We start from the raw sequence: 15170 nt of genomic DNA on the forward strand, positions 1-15170 counted from the left end.
CCTGCCGACCCGCAGAGCAGCTGTTTTTACCAGTCCAACGCCCCTTCAGTTCGACCCAGCGAAACTCTGGTTGCTGACCTTTGCCAGAGCGTAACCACGTTACCGTCAGCACCGACGCTCTGCCTCCGATGCCGTCTGTCATCCACAGTCGTCAAAGCTTTCCACTGACACACAAGGAGACTTACGTGAGGGGAGTCCCGTGGTACCTCACCGGCAGTTCTACTGTTTGTTTCATTCACTTTTTTATTCCAGCACACTCTTTGTATTTGGGTGCACAGCAGACTTTCATTGTTTTAGGTCATCAGTTTCCTCTGGCTGCAGTGAAGAAGATGGGGCAGGAAAAATGCTGCAGTTCCGTCCTCTGGCAGGAGACTGAGGAAATCGCGTAGTTCCAGTTCCATTGCAACAATGGATAAGGTTTCTGCTCAGAGCACGGGAGAAAATCTTGTTTAGGTATTTTGATTTTAGAACAAAGAAATGAAAAAACATTTACAATGTGATTACTAATTGAAGTCATCAAATTATCTAAATATTGCAGCTGGAATGAAAGTGGAGACGCACCCATGTGGGAGCAAATGCAACTGTAGGAAATCTCAAAAGTAAACTGAAATTATGTCTTAGGTTAAAATCATACCTCTGTCTTGACTCATCCAGTCTAAATGTAGCACCGATGCTTATGGAAGTCTGTTCCAGTACTTCACATGTGTTGTATTAAATGGAAATTAAGCCCCAGAAATCTATACTAGTGCCCTAACTCAGCACTATCTGTAAAATAGGACGTTTTGCAACCAGCTTCTCATACCAAACTGTTTAACATTCTGTTCTTAAGTGACTACAGCACAGTTACTGCATGAAAACATCATTTCAGAAGCAAAACCGCTAGTAGTAGAAACTAAAACTTTATGACAGAGCACAGCAACCTGTGCTGCACAGCTCAGCTCCATGATGCTGTTCTTCTGCCCTCAGGCATCACACTGGCAGTTTTTTTTAAAATACACGTGCTTTATTCAATCTTCTGTCAATACAAGGACACTGGTCCCTTCAGCCATACAAAATATTATTGACCTTCTACAAACACATAACAACAGGACTACATCAACTACCAGGGCTGGTTTCTGGATTTCCAGTAGTAACACACTGTGTGTTTTCCAGTCTATGACCCAATCACAGTTCACACACCCATGGGGTTATCAACAGTAGCCTGTTAGCTGTCATTGCTTAGAACCATACAGTCACTTAGCCAAGAAAACAAAAACCCAAAAAACCACAAACCAATTACTATCTATTAGTTCTATTAAGTTTTTTTAATGGTGTCTATTCTTACCTATATAGAAACAATACGATTCCCACAATTTAACTAGTTCCAATAGAAAATGAATGCAGTGATTTTTATACATTGCAGAACTCTGTGCTGGAGACTAGGAAGCCTGCTGAGCTGTATTAGCTGTCACGGTACAAAAAGGTTCCCTTTTCTTCCAAATTATCACATCAGTCATCCTTAGCCTGAACAGTATTTAGGATGTCAGATGACGTACAAATGCTCCTGGAGTTGAGCTGCCGTCAACTCATTTACCTTTCAGTGATGAAACAAGAACAGGGCAGTCACTGCCAGAAAGTCTGGTTCTCGTGCAAAGCTCAGGAAGCAGCTTGTTCCACCACACAGCCTAAGCCACAAAAATCCACAGCAAAAGGGTAAATTAACAAGGACTGCAATTAAGAGTATGAAAGACCCGCTAAAAATACACTGAACTAAGCTCAGATGTGTACAAATGCAGGTAGGTTATGATGAAGCCAATAATTAATTTACATAATGCTTTGCAATGCAGTGGGTTTGTACAGGTTGTATTTTCTGTTTTTCAGTGTCATTTTTTATACTCAAAAATTTTTAAACAGTGCCCCCTGGTGCCTCTACAGATAAAAGTTTATAAGAGAAAAAAAATCACATAATTAGCAAGACTGGTGCAGTCAGAAAATTAAGGTTTTTCCCTCCAAGCAGCACCATGCAAAGTTGTAAGCAGCTCTTAGATAACTCCTGACCTCAGCTGTCCACTTCCCCCAGCTGCAGTAGTGAATTATGTTTTGTGTATAATTTTGTTGACAAGAATGGAGAGAGAAGGGATTTATTTCCTTCTTTTTTAAACGTTGCAACTCTTTTCTTCCATCTGTGTTCAGGTTCAGTACTGCAATATCCCAGCCAGCTCTACAACTGTTCACATAAACTATTTTCAGCTGGGAATAAGAAGCACAACTCTAGTTTTGAACAGAGTTCCAGTGCATCCATCTGGCAGAGGATCACCTTTGCTGACTCTGGCTGGCAAAACCGTGTACAATGAACTGAGCAGCTGTGATGGGCAATGGAAGTAAACTCCTGCACTCCCGAAACACCGGAATAAAATCAGTTCCAAAAATAAAACCGTACAGAGGCCCAAGGGGAGAATGGGACACAAAGAACATATTCTCTCCACTAGTGCACCAGTATGATTCTGACGTTACAAGGTCAGAAGATACCACTGGAACACTGGAAGAACATATTTAAGTGTGATTTCACTGGAAGGACCATGATCTCTTATCATTGAAAGCTCATGTTACAGAACACTGTCAAACAATTCAGAACACTGCTCAGTGAGAAACCAGCCAGTTTTTCATTTACTGTGGAAAAAGAACACATCGATCTCCTTTCTCTGAGACACTCTGACCTCTGAAAAGACTATGCTTTAAATTTATGGAATGAATACAAGAAGTCACAGAAGAAACTGGGGAAAAACACATTCCATTAAAATTAGTGGGGACTGAGAAATGGAATTTAAATGCCAAGGAAGATGTTCAAAGCAAGCTCAGCAAATTACTTTGAAAGCTGGGCTATCTGATCCATCCAGAGTCCCTCTGCACACAACAGCATTTCAGTTGGGGGGGGTGGGAAGTACCTAAGAACTTTAATGAAAGCAGCTCACCCGACTGTCACCTTTCAGCTCGTGCTGAGCGTACAGCACAGCCACGTCCGGACACCTTCTGAGCAGCTGGTCAACGGCTTCCTCATGCTTGCCCAGACGGCTGCTGCAGAGAACACGGACAGCCAGGCCGACGCTGCCAGCCTCTGCTAGAGGCTCCAGGACAGGCAGAACCGAGGCTATACTGATTGACTGACCACATAAAAGAGACTGAAGGCAAGAAGAAAAAGTATTGTTTGGATTCAAGACAAACATTGCAAAAAAAATGCGAACCATAACTTTAGAACAGAAGCCCTTACTTATCAGAATGATTTTGAAACAGTATTTCCTTTGATGTTATTGGAAACTGAGAAAAGAAGTTTAGAATGGACTGCAAATGTAAATATCATTGTAACTGATCTATCTCCTCAGTATTTTTTTTTCCATCATTTCAATGGGCTTTTTAGGGGGGACAGAGGAGGGGACTCCACTAGAGAAAGTTGTTCATAGATACACAAACATTTGCAGAAAGATTCAAAGATTTCATACCTGTAGTTTTGAGATATCTTCACAGTAATCTTTATCAGATGGAGACTCCACCGACATTATGGAAGTTACCCACGGGAAAATCAACCCAAAATGATTACAGGAGTTTATCTATACAAGAAAGAATCAAGTTCCAATAAAACAAATATTTGTGTTAGTGACCGTTCCATGTGAAACCCACCACAGGTGAAGAATATTTTACTCTCAAATAGCATAATTTAGAATAGCAGCTTAGTAATAAATAAACAGGAAACTTCTATTTAGTTCAGTATTTCAGATTTCCCATTCAAAATCCTTTAAAATTCATAATTTACACATTTTTCCTATTTAGTCAGCTTTGTAAAATTGCAAACGCTCCACAAACATTCTGACAAACTCTCATCGTTTCATTCTAGCCCTTATTTCTGTCCAGAGCCAGCAACACCTATGTGGGAACTGCATGCTACCTTACCTGCTTTCAGTCTTGCTTCTTTTAAGAGATAAACTGTCCAGATTAAAATACTAAGGACAGTATTTGGACAGATTTTGGAGGGACTATACAGTCATAAAACTTCCTCCGAGTGGCATACGTACCAGGTCCTCTGTTGTTTTCAATGGCTTAGTCTCAGGAAGTTGCCTCCTTGATATTCTCCAAACGTACTGAGAAGCAACCCTCAACAAAAGCTCCTGAAGTATTTCTTCCTGAGAGCACATTACAAGAAGAGCCTCCCAGAAATCCACCAAGAGCTGAGGAACAGCGTCTTTGCTGTTACCACACAGCATCTAAGAACAAAAACATCACAAGACAGCAGGTTAGCACTGACTGGCAATCATTAGCAGAAGTTGGAAGAGACAGAAGGAAGAGTCTTTCACTTCCACTAGAACCAGGATTTTAGTTCCTTTTCTGTCTCGATGTATTTCTAATGGATGTGATTCTACACAATACAGTGCTTGGCGAAGTAAAAAGTTCACTGAACGACTTTAAGGCAATCAATCCGAACAAGGATTTCTTCTTCAAAATCTGCTCCCCTGCCAGAAGGGTCAGCGCACGGTCAGGAAGTGTTTGCAGGCTGCTGACCTGGAGGATTTCAGAGATGCCAACAGCCAGGCAAGTGTCTTTGAAAGGATCTAAAGGCCATGACGAGAGATGCTGCGCAGCTCGGTTGGGTATAATGGCGGAACACACAAGGGAGATGCTTTCAAGGTCTGGTGTGTCAGCAAAAAGGACTTTTATTTGTTTTCCACATGGCTTTAAACAACACTTGTTCCGAGTTTCATGACCTGGTATTTCTAATACAGGCCTTTTGCAGCAACAGATGTGAGACCGCAACACACCTCCACGGGAGAATACACGGTTCTATTCCAAACAACGCTATTCATTGTAGAGGGGAAAAAAAAGTTTTGTCTATTCCCAATCTAAACAAAGAAAACTTCAGTGACACCAGAAAAACTTTTCTATTTATCTTTCTTCCCATAAGCTGCAGAGACCCAGTCGTCTTTCAGAAGTTTATACAGAACATCAGAACATGATATACCTTCATGTTTAAGTCTGATTTTTTAGAAGTTATGTTTCAATCCTAATGATTTCTTCAAAGGAGCTTATGGAAGTGATTAATCTAAACTCTTAAATTTCCGTAGCCTTAGGAAGCCATGGAAAGATAGCCCTGTCAGATGACAGAGTCAAAACAACTTCATGGATTTTTTTTTTTGATTTAAATAGTATTTATTTTCAGAAGGTCCAGTTTCTGACTCTGTAATCATCTGTCATGATTGGATTATCCCCAACCCTCATCTCCCTTTCTGAAGAAATGCTGAAAATGTGAGTGAGGGAGCAGAGAAGGCTGCTTTGCTTACCTGTAACAACACTGCTAAGAGAAAAACAGAAGCAAAAAATTTATCACGGACCAACCTTGAAAAAGATTTCTGCTTCTTCCAGTTCCATTTTACTGTTCTCATGTAAAGCCACAGTGGCAGCCACCAGTAAACCCGGCTGCATCTCCTTCAGGTGAACAGCAAGCTCCGTTGGAATCACAGCTCCTTCCCCACACTGTCTCAGGAGCTTTGGTTGTCCAACGAAACCACAAACCAGCGCTGCCTGCAAACACATCCAGACATACATCGGGAAAACAATTCAATCCACGTAGAATGAAACTCATATTTCCTTAGGCAGTGAAGTTTAGACAGAGGAAATGAAGGAAAGTCAGGGGAAGGAAACAAATCCTTTCTACAATTTACAGAACAGCTCTCCAGAGACCGAGCTCCAAACCAGGCGCTGGAGCGGCGTCGCTGAGCAACGGGCCATTCGCCTGGACACGGAGAGGAACACGCTGCTGGAATCTGGCGTTACTGCGCACGTTAAGACAGATTTCACCACGAAATCCAAGACATGCAGTGCACGTGGTGCTTTGGAAAATCACTGGCTGAAATGCCAATAGACTACTTTGCTAAATTTCAGCAGACGACTTTGCCCAGGTATGATTTTTATTTGAAACCCTGAAACAATGACCAAAATGAGCTGCACCATGTGCAAGAGTGAGTTGTTCCTGGGTATCTGAGTGCTTTTGAAGGAAGGCATCACAAGATACTACTTCCACTTTAAAGACAGTGGGGAAATTATGCCTAAGAACATTAAATGAATTACACAGAAAACGTAAGGCAGAGCTAGGAAGAAAATTCAGATTTCACCCTGCTACCCTGCTACGCATACAAACCCTTCCTTTATCTTTCTGAAAGCATTGCTTTTTTCTGCTTGTCAACAAATTGCTTTTTAAAGGTGAGGTGCAATAGAGTATTTTTAATAGGTCAGATTAAAAAGGGAAAAAAACCCCAAACCCAACACCCAACCCCAGCCACACTGTTCTCTAGCTAACATCCGTTCAGTGGAATGTGTGTTTGCTCACAACACGGCCATTTCTCTGGGGAGTGCTGCAGGGTTAGAAAGCAGGTGGTGCTCGGTGTCACTGCTAAAAACCCAGCACTCCTCCTACCAAAGCACAACATCTAACTTGGGAACAGCCAGCAGTTTATTGTGAAGGTTTTTAGACCTCCAATGTATTTCAAGCTCTGTCACCTCTGAATATGCAACAGTCCTGATCAACCTGAACAAGAAGGAATTTGTAGACTGGTCTCAGCCTGGAACCACATGTGAACGTCAGTGGCAGGGAATGCTTCACTAACACTCTTCCCCCATTGATGGGGAATTCTTACTTTGATAGCACTGAAGTAGGTTCTGATCTGATCTCACTACGGGTTAAATGCTTTGACTCCACATAAGAAAGATGGGAAGTGGTATGCAGGAACTTTAGTTTGTGTGTACCATGGACATTCTACTTCAAGAGCAATGTTAGGAGGGCTGTTTGCATGCCAATGGTGTTTTCATGGGCATATCACTTATTAATTACAGTGAAGGGGTGCTAAAATGCTTCTGTACAACCCTGCCACGCTGCTGAAGAGCACTGGCTCTGCAGAGCTTGTTATGCTCCGTAAACAGTGTTTAATCCATCAAGAATTGACAGCTTCAGAACTTTTGCTTACTTGGTAGGGCTCTGCCAAGGTAAGACCCCGCCGTGGGCAGGATGAACAGCACAGTCCCAGTGTCTGCCAGCTGCAATCCTACCCTTACTGCAGATGGTCAGCAGAGCCAATACAGCACATCAGGAGGAAGGGGAGCGACTGAAAGTTTATTTTACTGTAAAATATAACTACAAGCCAAACCTACTGACTTGGGCTTTGCAAAGCGTGAATAGCTCATGCTTTCAACATACTTTACCTCCTTATAGGAGTCCATCTCCTGTTCATACATCGTCAGGTTTCCTATCTTCAGAGCCATGAAAGCCTTAGCAAGTGTCAGGACCACTGATGGCATCATCTTTTCTACTTTCTGAAGATACTTCACAGCTGTCAAAGGACACATGTTCCTCATGCAGGGGCTGCAGAGGATATGAGGCAGCTGCACAGGGTCCGCAAGATAGAATATTTGGAGAACTTTATTTGCTGATTCCTATTAAAATAAAAGCCATTTGACAGTTTAGACCATTCCAGATATAGTCTTCTATGGCATATGAAAATATTGCAGGTTTTTTGGGGTGTGTTCTTTTTGGTTTTTCTACAAAACAGACAAGTACAGCTTAGCTACCAAACCACAGTGCCCTTCCTACCTCTTTCCTCCCTACTGGTGAAGGTAAAGGATCTCTAACTGGCAGTGATTTAACCCAAATTCTCATGTGCGAGAACATCCACCATCACAGTGAGCTGGTTTTACCAACATGCACAGTTTGGCAATGTTCAAAGAACACTGTTTGTTTTGTTACACAAATGGGAGATGAAAGAAATTTGAGACAGAGCTGTCCTAAAACAGAAGTGTCTCTGTGTGCAAGTGGGAATCAGAACATCAGCAATACGCATCACAATAGCCACACCCGTAATATGTTGCTTGAAAGCAGCCTGAAGCATCACAGGTGCTGCTTGCTACTCTGTCAACAAAAACGGGGAAAAAAAAACCCACTACATGAAAAAGAACAACCGTAAAACTGAATAAGCAGCTCAGCATCCTCAAAGGGAATTTAGTTAAAATTTGATACACAGTTCTTAAAATCAGAACTAAATCAACAGATTAAGGAAAAAAAAACTTGTTTCTACCTTACTTAATTCTTCATTTAAGTCTTCATTAAGAGAGTGAGTTAAGTAAAACATAAATCCTCTCTCATACGTCTGCGTTTCATCACCTTCTGAAACCAGTCTCTTTAAAACTTCAGTCATGGATAAACCTGACATTCTGTAGTATGGCAAAGCAAGATGGTAATCCTTTGTGTCAAACCTGAAGGCAACAGAGGGGAAGGAAAAAAGGAACAAAGCAACTCAGGGCAACAATTTTGCCATCACTGTGTGCAAAAACTAAAATAATATAGCAAAGCTGCAGACATCAGTATCTGCAGATACATAGCTCATACTCAACATAACTTTGCGTTCCGCGTTCAGTGACAATAAAACCAACCAGATGCTGAAAAGATGACTAGATTAATCTGTTTTCGTAGAACATAGAGATTTAATTATAGATGCAAAGAACGATGCATTTTAATTTTAAGGTTATGTTATTGGAAACAAAAGCCCACTCTGACACCTGAAACATACCTGCTGTAGCAGTCTCCTAAGAAGGCACAACTTTCTCTGAATGCTCTCAGAAGTTCTTCTTTCTCATCTGATTTCAGGAAAGCAGGGTCCATTAGAGCTGCTCTGACCAGTAAGTGAGCCTCACTTAGAAGATGGATGCAACTCTCAGTTTTTACATTTTCGTAAGTTCTACTATAATCTACCTAGAACAGACACAAGATACACTTAGGCTGCTGGCAAAAATTCAGAATATATAGGAACAATTCTAATGAGGGCAGCAGCCATTTGAAATAGGATTATGGGCTATTAATGAGAAATACATTACATTATATTCAGCAATTACACACATCAGAGATTAATTAACTACTTATTTTTAGTCACCAAACAACAGAAGTACCATTTCTCTGTACAGCTGAATGGTTGACACAGTGTTTATAATATATAAATTCCAACCAGGCTCTGACTCAGAATCTGTTCTGGATTTGATGCTGTCAGCCTTTCTGGAACTAGGGAGAAGAAAAAGAGTAGAGTTGGCAGTGTCCAGATAAGCACTATACAGCCTTCACAGTCACACACATTCTTAGGAATGTTATTTTATCATTACTTATGAAAGTTTTTTACAATCTTCAGTAATTTTGTTGGTTTTACGCATTTGTGATCCTACTCTAATTTCTTCTGTGTCACTTAATAAAGTAGAAATTAAAAAAATAAATGCTTGATTTCTATTCTCATGCACTAATCAGGGAATTACTTCCAAACAGTTTTTCTACAGAGGAATCTCTCTTCAATACCCACAAATTCAGTACTGTACACAGAGCTATAAACACCCTCTCCATAAAAGACACAAATCCTTACAGCATCCTTCTTGTAGGCTTTCTTCTTTCAGTAATATCTTCTGTGTCCGCCTTAGTCAAAAGAATGATATGGTTTTTGAAGTGACAGATAGCTCTCGGTCCTATAAAAAGCTGCATTCTTAATGTGCAGACATCCAGTGCAACAGGTGGACAAGCCTACAGAGGCAAGTGATTGTTTTGTAATTTCAGTTAGCATGTACTTTGAGTCTTTTAATTAAAAAAATAATGAAAAAAATGTAACCTTTGCCCAATGATCTGACACTGAAACATTCACTGGCTTTCCTAACTTGGAGTGCTTCACTTAAGCAGGAATAAAAATACTCATAAAACTATGACATAAATCATTTAACAATGGGTAAAAAAATATAATAATTTAACTCTTGAAACCAACTACACAGTTTTAGCTGTGTGTCTCAAAATAACGGAGCCTGAGGGAGATGCCTAACATGGAAAGCTTAATCCCAAATAGTTTGAATTTGGAACTATTGTAAAAGATTGCCTGATATGGTTATAAAAGTCTTTATTTCAGTTTCTTATAAAAAGCAATTATAGATGGAAATATTATACTTGCTTGCCTATTGTTACGTTACACACCCTGGGTTACATTCCTGATTTGTTCAATATGCACCTTTCAGGTCAAACTCACCACGTCATCTACACCGTACTAAAAATGGAAAAATGCAACATGCCATAGATTGAAGCAAAATATTACTTTTGGATGTTATTTTACGGTCCAGCCAAAAGAAACTAACAGGATTACAGAAGGAAACACGAGGAAACGCAGTGCCATACTACCACCCCATTCTTTTGGCGAGGTGCCGAGGCACACCTTCATGGTGGTGTCGATATACGGATCCTCGTCACGCGCGGCTGTGGCGCTGCACCGCACTGTGAAACACTGCAGGTTCTCGCTGGGGGGAAAGAAGAAACCACAAAGATGAAGGGAAAAACCAAAGACTTGCAGAAATGAAGCAGCGAAGTCTACAGAGAATCAGATCTTTCTCCTTTGCAGAAATGGGGCTCGAAGCCCAAGTGGAAGGGGATGCTGCACCATCCCAGACGCTACCCAGACAGTGTCAGGGGCTGCACAGGATGCACCGGGGGGGGCAGGGAAAGGCAGCAGCACAGAGAAACCTGGTAACAGCAATACTATCAGCAAAATCATAAAGCTGGTACCTGGTAATGACGTGCAGGAACTGTGGAGTGAGAACTGCCTGCTCGGACTTCTCCGAGTATTGGTAGGTAGAGATCAGTTCTACTGACTTCCCAACAGAGTAGAGGTATCCAACATGAGGCAAAGAGAAAAAGCAGAAGAGACTCAGGAGTTCTCTCTTGCTCTCAGTTTCCTCCTGGGATGCCACGGGACTTCCTAGATGTAGCAATAAGAAAGGCATTTTACGTACCTCATAAATCAAAACCTGGCAACTTCTTTGCAAGCCTGATGCCTGACGGATACGACCACACCTGCCCGGGCTGCGGACGGGTTTTGTTAGCAGCTAGTGGAGAGGAAACCCCTAACATCTGCATTCACCCCTTGCAGTGTCAATTAACGCCTGGCAGAAAGGTAACCTGTATCTTAATGACTATTCCGGTTCACTCCTCCGATTTCCACTGTTGACTAACAAGAGGCAGCCTAGTATCTTATAGCACTGAGGATAATTTTATTAATGCAGTGTGAAGAGTGACTGCTTTGTGATGTAAAATTAAGCAGCAGAGAACCAATAAAAGCCGATTTAGTCTTCCTCTTTTGGTGTGGTGAATTGATATTTTAGTTCAATGCTTATGCAGAACTGTAGAAAAGTTTTTGTTAGTAGAAGCTCAGTTTAAATGTTGAAGAGGGAGGAAAGACCTTAATTTAAAAACAAATCATACAGGAACAGTGTACAAAACAGAACACACAAAGCAGCTCCTTCCTTTCTGGGTCTCCTGCGACACAGGCCATCACGCACCTGTGCACATCCACAAACCTGTCTGGTACATGGGAAGCAGCTGAACGGAGTGCAGCTTCGTGTCTTCACAAAAGCCAAAAGGCGACTGGTCAGGTGTAAAACGCCTAGAAACAAAAATGTAAAACAACAGCATGGGGACCTCAGTGAGAAATTATTATGAGCTACTTCAGACGAGTAAACACCACCAGCTACAACAGGCACGGCAGATGTTTTAATTCTCATCAGCAACGTGCTGATGCTACTGCTCATGCAATTAGCATGACAATGCCAAGAAGCATGTGGCACACCTAGAGACAACGATCTTGAACTCTTGCAACCAAAAATCCTTTCTTTGCTTGTCTACAAGATGCATGCCAAAGTTTGGGATCACTGGAAGACATGTTGCAACTGATTTGAACCTCAATTTAACCTTTTTTTTTTTCCTTTCTTATCAGTCAACTGAGCTACATGCAACACAGCACCATCGCCAGCCCTACTTTTCTGTCCTCTTAGGTTTCATCCTTTCTCCTGCTTTGCTTTGGAATTCAGTGCTGGACTGTGAGATCAATTCTTCCTCAGTTTTGGAGAAAAGTTTAATGGCTTTGATCACTAACAAAATAAAAATACAATTTCTTAGTGCTTAAGACACTTTGTAAACTCCCTTTGCCAGCTGGATAAAGGGAGAATATTTTTTTTACAGGTACTCAAATAAGTATCTCTTCAGCTGGAGCTGATGGAAGCTGCAGAATAAACACACAGAAGGTAGTACCTTGGCTGAAGTCACACAGACAGGACTGCTGATCAGTCTCGTGTGTAATCCTTTAAAGTAGGCTTCTCTAAACAGTAACAGAATTGACATAAGCTGCTTCAGAATAAAGACTGTAAAACTTGGATTTGCTGGTTCAGCATTAAAGCATAAAAGCTGTGGGTGGTCAGACACTGGAACATGTTGCCCAAAGAGGTTGTGGAGTCCCCATCTGTGGATGTTTTCAAAACCTGACTAGGCAGGGTCCTGGAAAACCTGTTCTATCTGACCCTGCTTGAGAAGGGGGGTGGTACTGGACCAGACGGTCTCAAGAGGCTCCTTCCATCCTGTGTGCTGAGAGCAGACCGTCCCTTCCGACACATCACAAGAGAAGCTGCCCCACATGCTCTTCACAGCACATGAGGACGTGTGACAAAAGCAGACATTATTTTCATCAATCACCTGGATGCAGGAGCTGAATGCACCGTTAGCAGGTTTGCTGACGATCCCCAGCTGGAAGGTACTGTTGACTCTCCTGAGGGACAAGAGCCTTGCAGAGGGATCTGCATAGATGGGAGCACTGGGCAACCATCACCGGCATGAAATGGAAGAAGCCCAAGTGCCGGATCCTGCACCCAGGATGGGGTAATGCTGGGCACAGCCTGACCTGGGAGCAGAGCGGCTGGGGAGCAGCCGGCCATGTGCCCTGGCACCAGGGGGGCAAACCCCATCCCAGGGGCACCAAACACTGCAGAACCAGCTGGCTGAAAGAGGGGACCATCCCGCTGGACGCAGTGCTGGCGCCACCTCACCCGGAGCACTGTGCTCAGGACTGGGCCCCTCCACTGGAGAGGACGTGAAAGTCCTCAGATGGAAACCCAGCGGTGCCAGGCTGGAGGGCACGTCCTGGGAGAAGCAGCCGGGCACTCGGGGTTTGTCTCGTTTGGAGAGAAGGGGGCTGAGGTGCAACCGCATCTCTCTCTGCAGCTTCCCGGGGAGGGGACGTGGAGAGGGCGGTGCGAGCTCTGCTCCTGGGGTCCAGGGACAGGACGCCTGGGAACGGCTCAAAGCTGCACCAGGGGAGGGCTGGACGGGATACGGGGAGACTTTCCCAAGAGGGTGGTCAAACACCCAGAGCTGGTCGATGCCCCACACTTATCGGTGTTTAAGAGGCACTCGGACAATGCCCGTAGTAACATGCTTTAACATTAGGTCACCCTGAAGGGGTCAGGCACTTGGACTAGACGATCCCTTCCAACGAAGACATTACACTCCATTAACAAATGGGCTTTCCTTGGTATCACATTATTTCCTCAGTGCAAAAAAACCCCAAACCCTTATAAAACCCCACAAATCAAAATACCATAATTTCTCTTTCAACAAGACACGAGCCACAGCTCATTTTGGTTTCTTGTAGTAAATTAACCCATAAAGGGGAAAATACACTTGTAATACCTGAAAAGCAGATACCGCACTTGGAAGCGCTTTGTGTCCTCTGTAGGCAGCTCTGTGGACTCCAGCGTGATGGGTATCTCACACAGCTTACTCTCTTCCCCAAGCAGCTCCACTGGCTTCTGACAGATAATAAACTCATCTAATTCAAGCTGCAGAGTATGTGCTGAAGGGCCTTCATCGTTCACACCTTAACAATGAAAATGGTGTATTAATGGTCCAAACTAGTAAGAAAATGACCGGACACAACATCAATTAAACACTCCAATTACAGCTTGGCTTCCTCAGACCACGAGATTTTGAAAACAGCTATGGCAGAACATGAGAACAATCCTTCATTTAAGCCCCAACAGTCCGAATATTTAAGAGTCAAGATTTCCGAAAGAAACGCTAAACTGCTCATTGTAGGCCAAGTTCAAGGCAACCTGTGCTGCATACGGCTAGCCGTCAAAAGAAGGGCTGTCATCTGGTTCAAGAGGTTTTAACAAGGAAAAGGCAGCTATGACAGAAAGTTGTGTTACCGTAAACTCATTTAAGTTCTGGAGAGCAATTCCTAACAGGACTCAAAGTAATTTATCTTTTCTACTCAGTTTTTAGTAGTAAAAACACCTAGGCAGGACTTAATCATCCAACTTAAAATCCATCTTCACCCAATGAAGAACATTCCAGTTTATATTTTCCCTGTCAGACAAGTCTTATTTACCTTTAAATTTTTTCTAGGTACAGTTTCCACTCCTAAAAGACCAACCTTTTCTCTTTGAAGTTTCTTCAATCACAAATGAAGGATTTTCCTACAGTTTGTTAGTGTTCATCTGGTAATTTTGGAAAGGCAGGAATAGATCACATATGTATTTATTTCTTGCAATACACAGGAACGAAACCTACTGAGTAAATCCATTTCTGTGATTCCTAGGATTCTAAGGCAAGCCCCTGACTAAGACAAAGGACTGAAAAAGAAGAATTTGCTGACACCCTGTTTATGCAGGCTCTGAGCCTACGAACAGCTACAAGAGTACGTATGCATCGCCACAGCAGCATTCGTAAACGTGTAAGCCAGTATGCATGGGACACTTCAAGGTTCATGAGATGCTGCTTCCACTTGGCCTCCCTCTTGTCCCTTACAACAGACACAGTTATTTGGGCAGTGGCACTGATGGAATAAATTTTCTGAACACAGCACACTGAACTGCTACCACTTTGATCTGGCCTACAGTGGCAGACCTAGACAGGGACCTAATTCGATGTCTGTACAGGCTGCACTGTCCTGAAAGTGTCTGCAGAATGATGGCATGTTTGTTTTAAGTGTGACCTCCAACTGCAGGCTGAACAACTTTTCATGCACTAGACTATCCAGGTGACAGTCCTGTGACGATCTGGAAATATTTTCTGAAAGGCAGTAACCTTGTTTGAGTCTGCTCTGAGAATAACAGGAACCAGTCAGCAGATTATTGGAAATTTAAATTAAAAAAAATTATTTTCTGTACTTACCTCCATCCACGGGCTTTTCTACTGTGTTAGCTCCATGCACACATTGCTCTGTCCTGTCCGCACTTTGCTGGTCCAGTTCCAGTTTCAGGATCAGAACATCCAGCTCTGTTGTGATGGCGATATGTCCTGCACAAAATGCAAC

At 42.6% G+C, this 15170-nt stretch overlaps 1 protein-coding gene across 1 annotated transcript in view; it reads right to left on the bottom strand.

The window, feature by feature from the left end:
- Positions 1-215: 215 nt before the first annotated feature.
- Positions 216-15170, bottom strand: part of HPS3 (Hermansky-Pudlak syndrome 3) — a gene marked incomplete at its 5' end in the record, with an annotated part of 15299 nt that continues 344 nt past the window's right edge. Inside the window, 16 exons of the mRNA XM_010078334.1 lie at positions 216-421; positions 1574-1664; positions 2952-3158; positions 3477-3584; positions 4047-4235; positions 5362-5547; positions 7222-7452; positions 8091-8268; positions 8583-8764; positions 8959-9067; positions 9417-9571; positions 10245-10326; positions 10592-10784; positions 11383-11468; positions 13544-13730; positions 15029-15170. The exon at positions 15029-15170 is cut by the window's right edge and continues 344 nt beyond it. Coding sequence (XP_010076636.1) covers positions 294-421; positions 1574-1664; positions 2952-3158; positions 3477-3584; positions 4047-4235; positions 5362-5547; positions 7222-7452; positions 8091-8268; positions 8583-8764; positions 8959-9067; positions 9417-9571; positions 10245-10326; positions 10592-10784; positions 11383-11468; positions 13544-13730; positions 15029-15170 — 2454 coding nt within the window. The remainder of the gene's footprint in view (positions 422-1573; positions 1665-2951; positions 3159-3476; positions 3585-4046; positions 4236-5361; positions 5548-7221; positions 7453-8090; positions 8269-8582; positions 8765-8958; positions 9068-9416; positions 9572-10244; positions 10327-10591; positions 10785-11382; positions 11469-13543; positions 13731-15028) is intronic.

This window comes from Pterocles gutturalis, unplaced genomic scaffold (genome assembly GCF_000699245.1).
Source record: "Pterocles gutturalis isolate BGI_N339 unplaced genomic scaffold, ASM69924v1 scaffold47653, whole genome shotgun sequence".
In the NCBI taxonomy this organism is placed as follows: Eukaryota; Metazoa; Chordata; class Aves; order Pterocliformes; family Pteroclidae; genus Pterocles; species Pterocles gutturalis.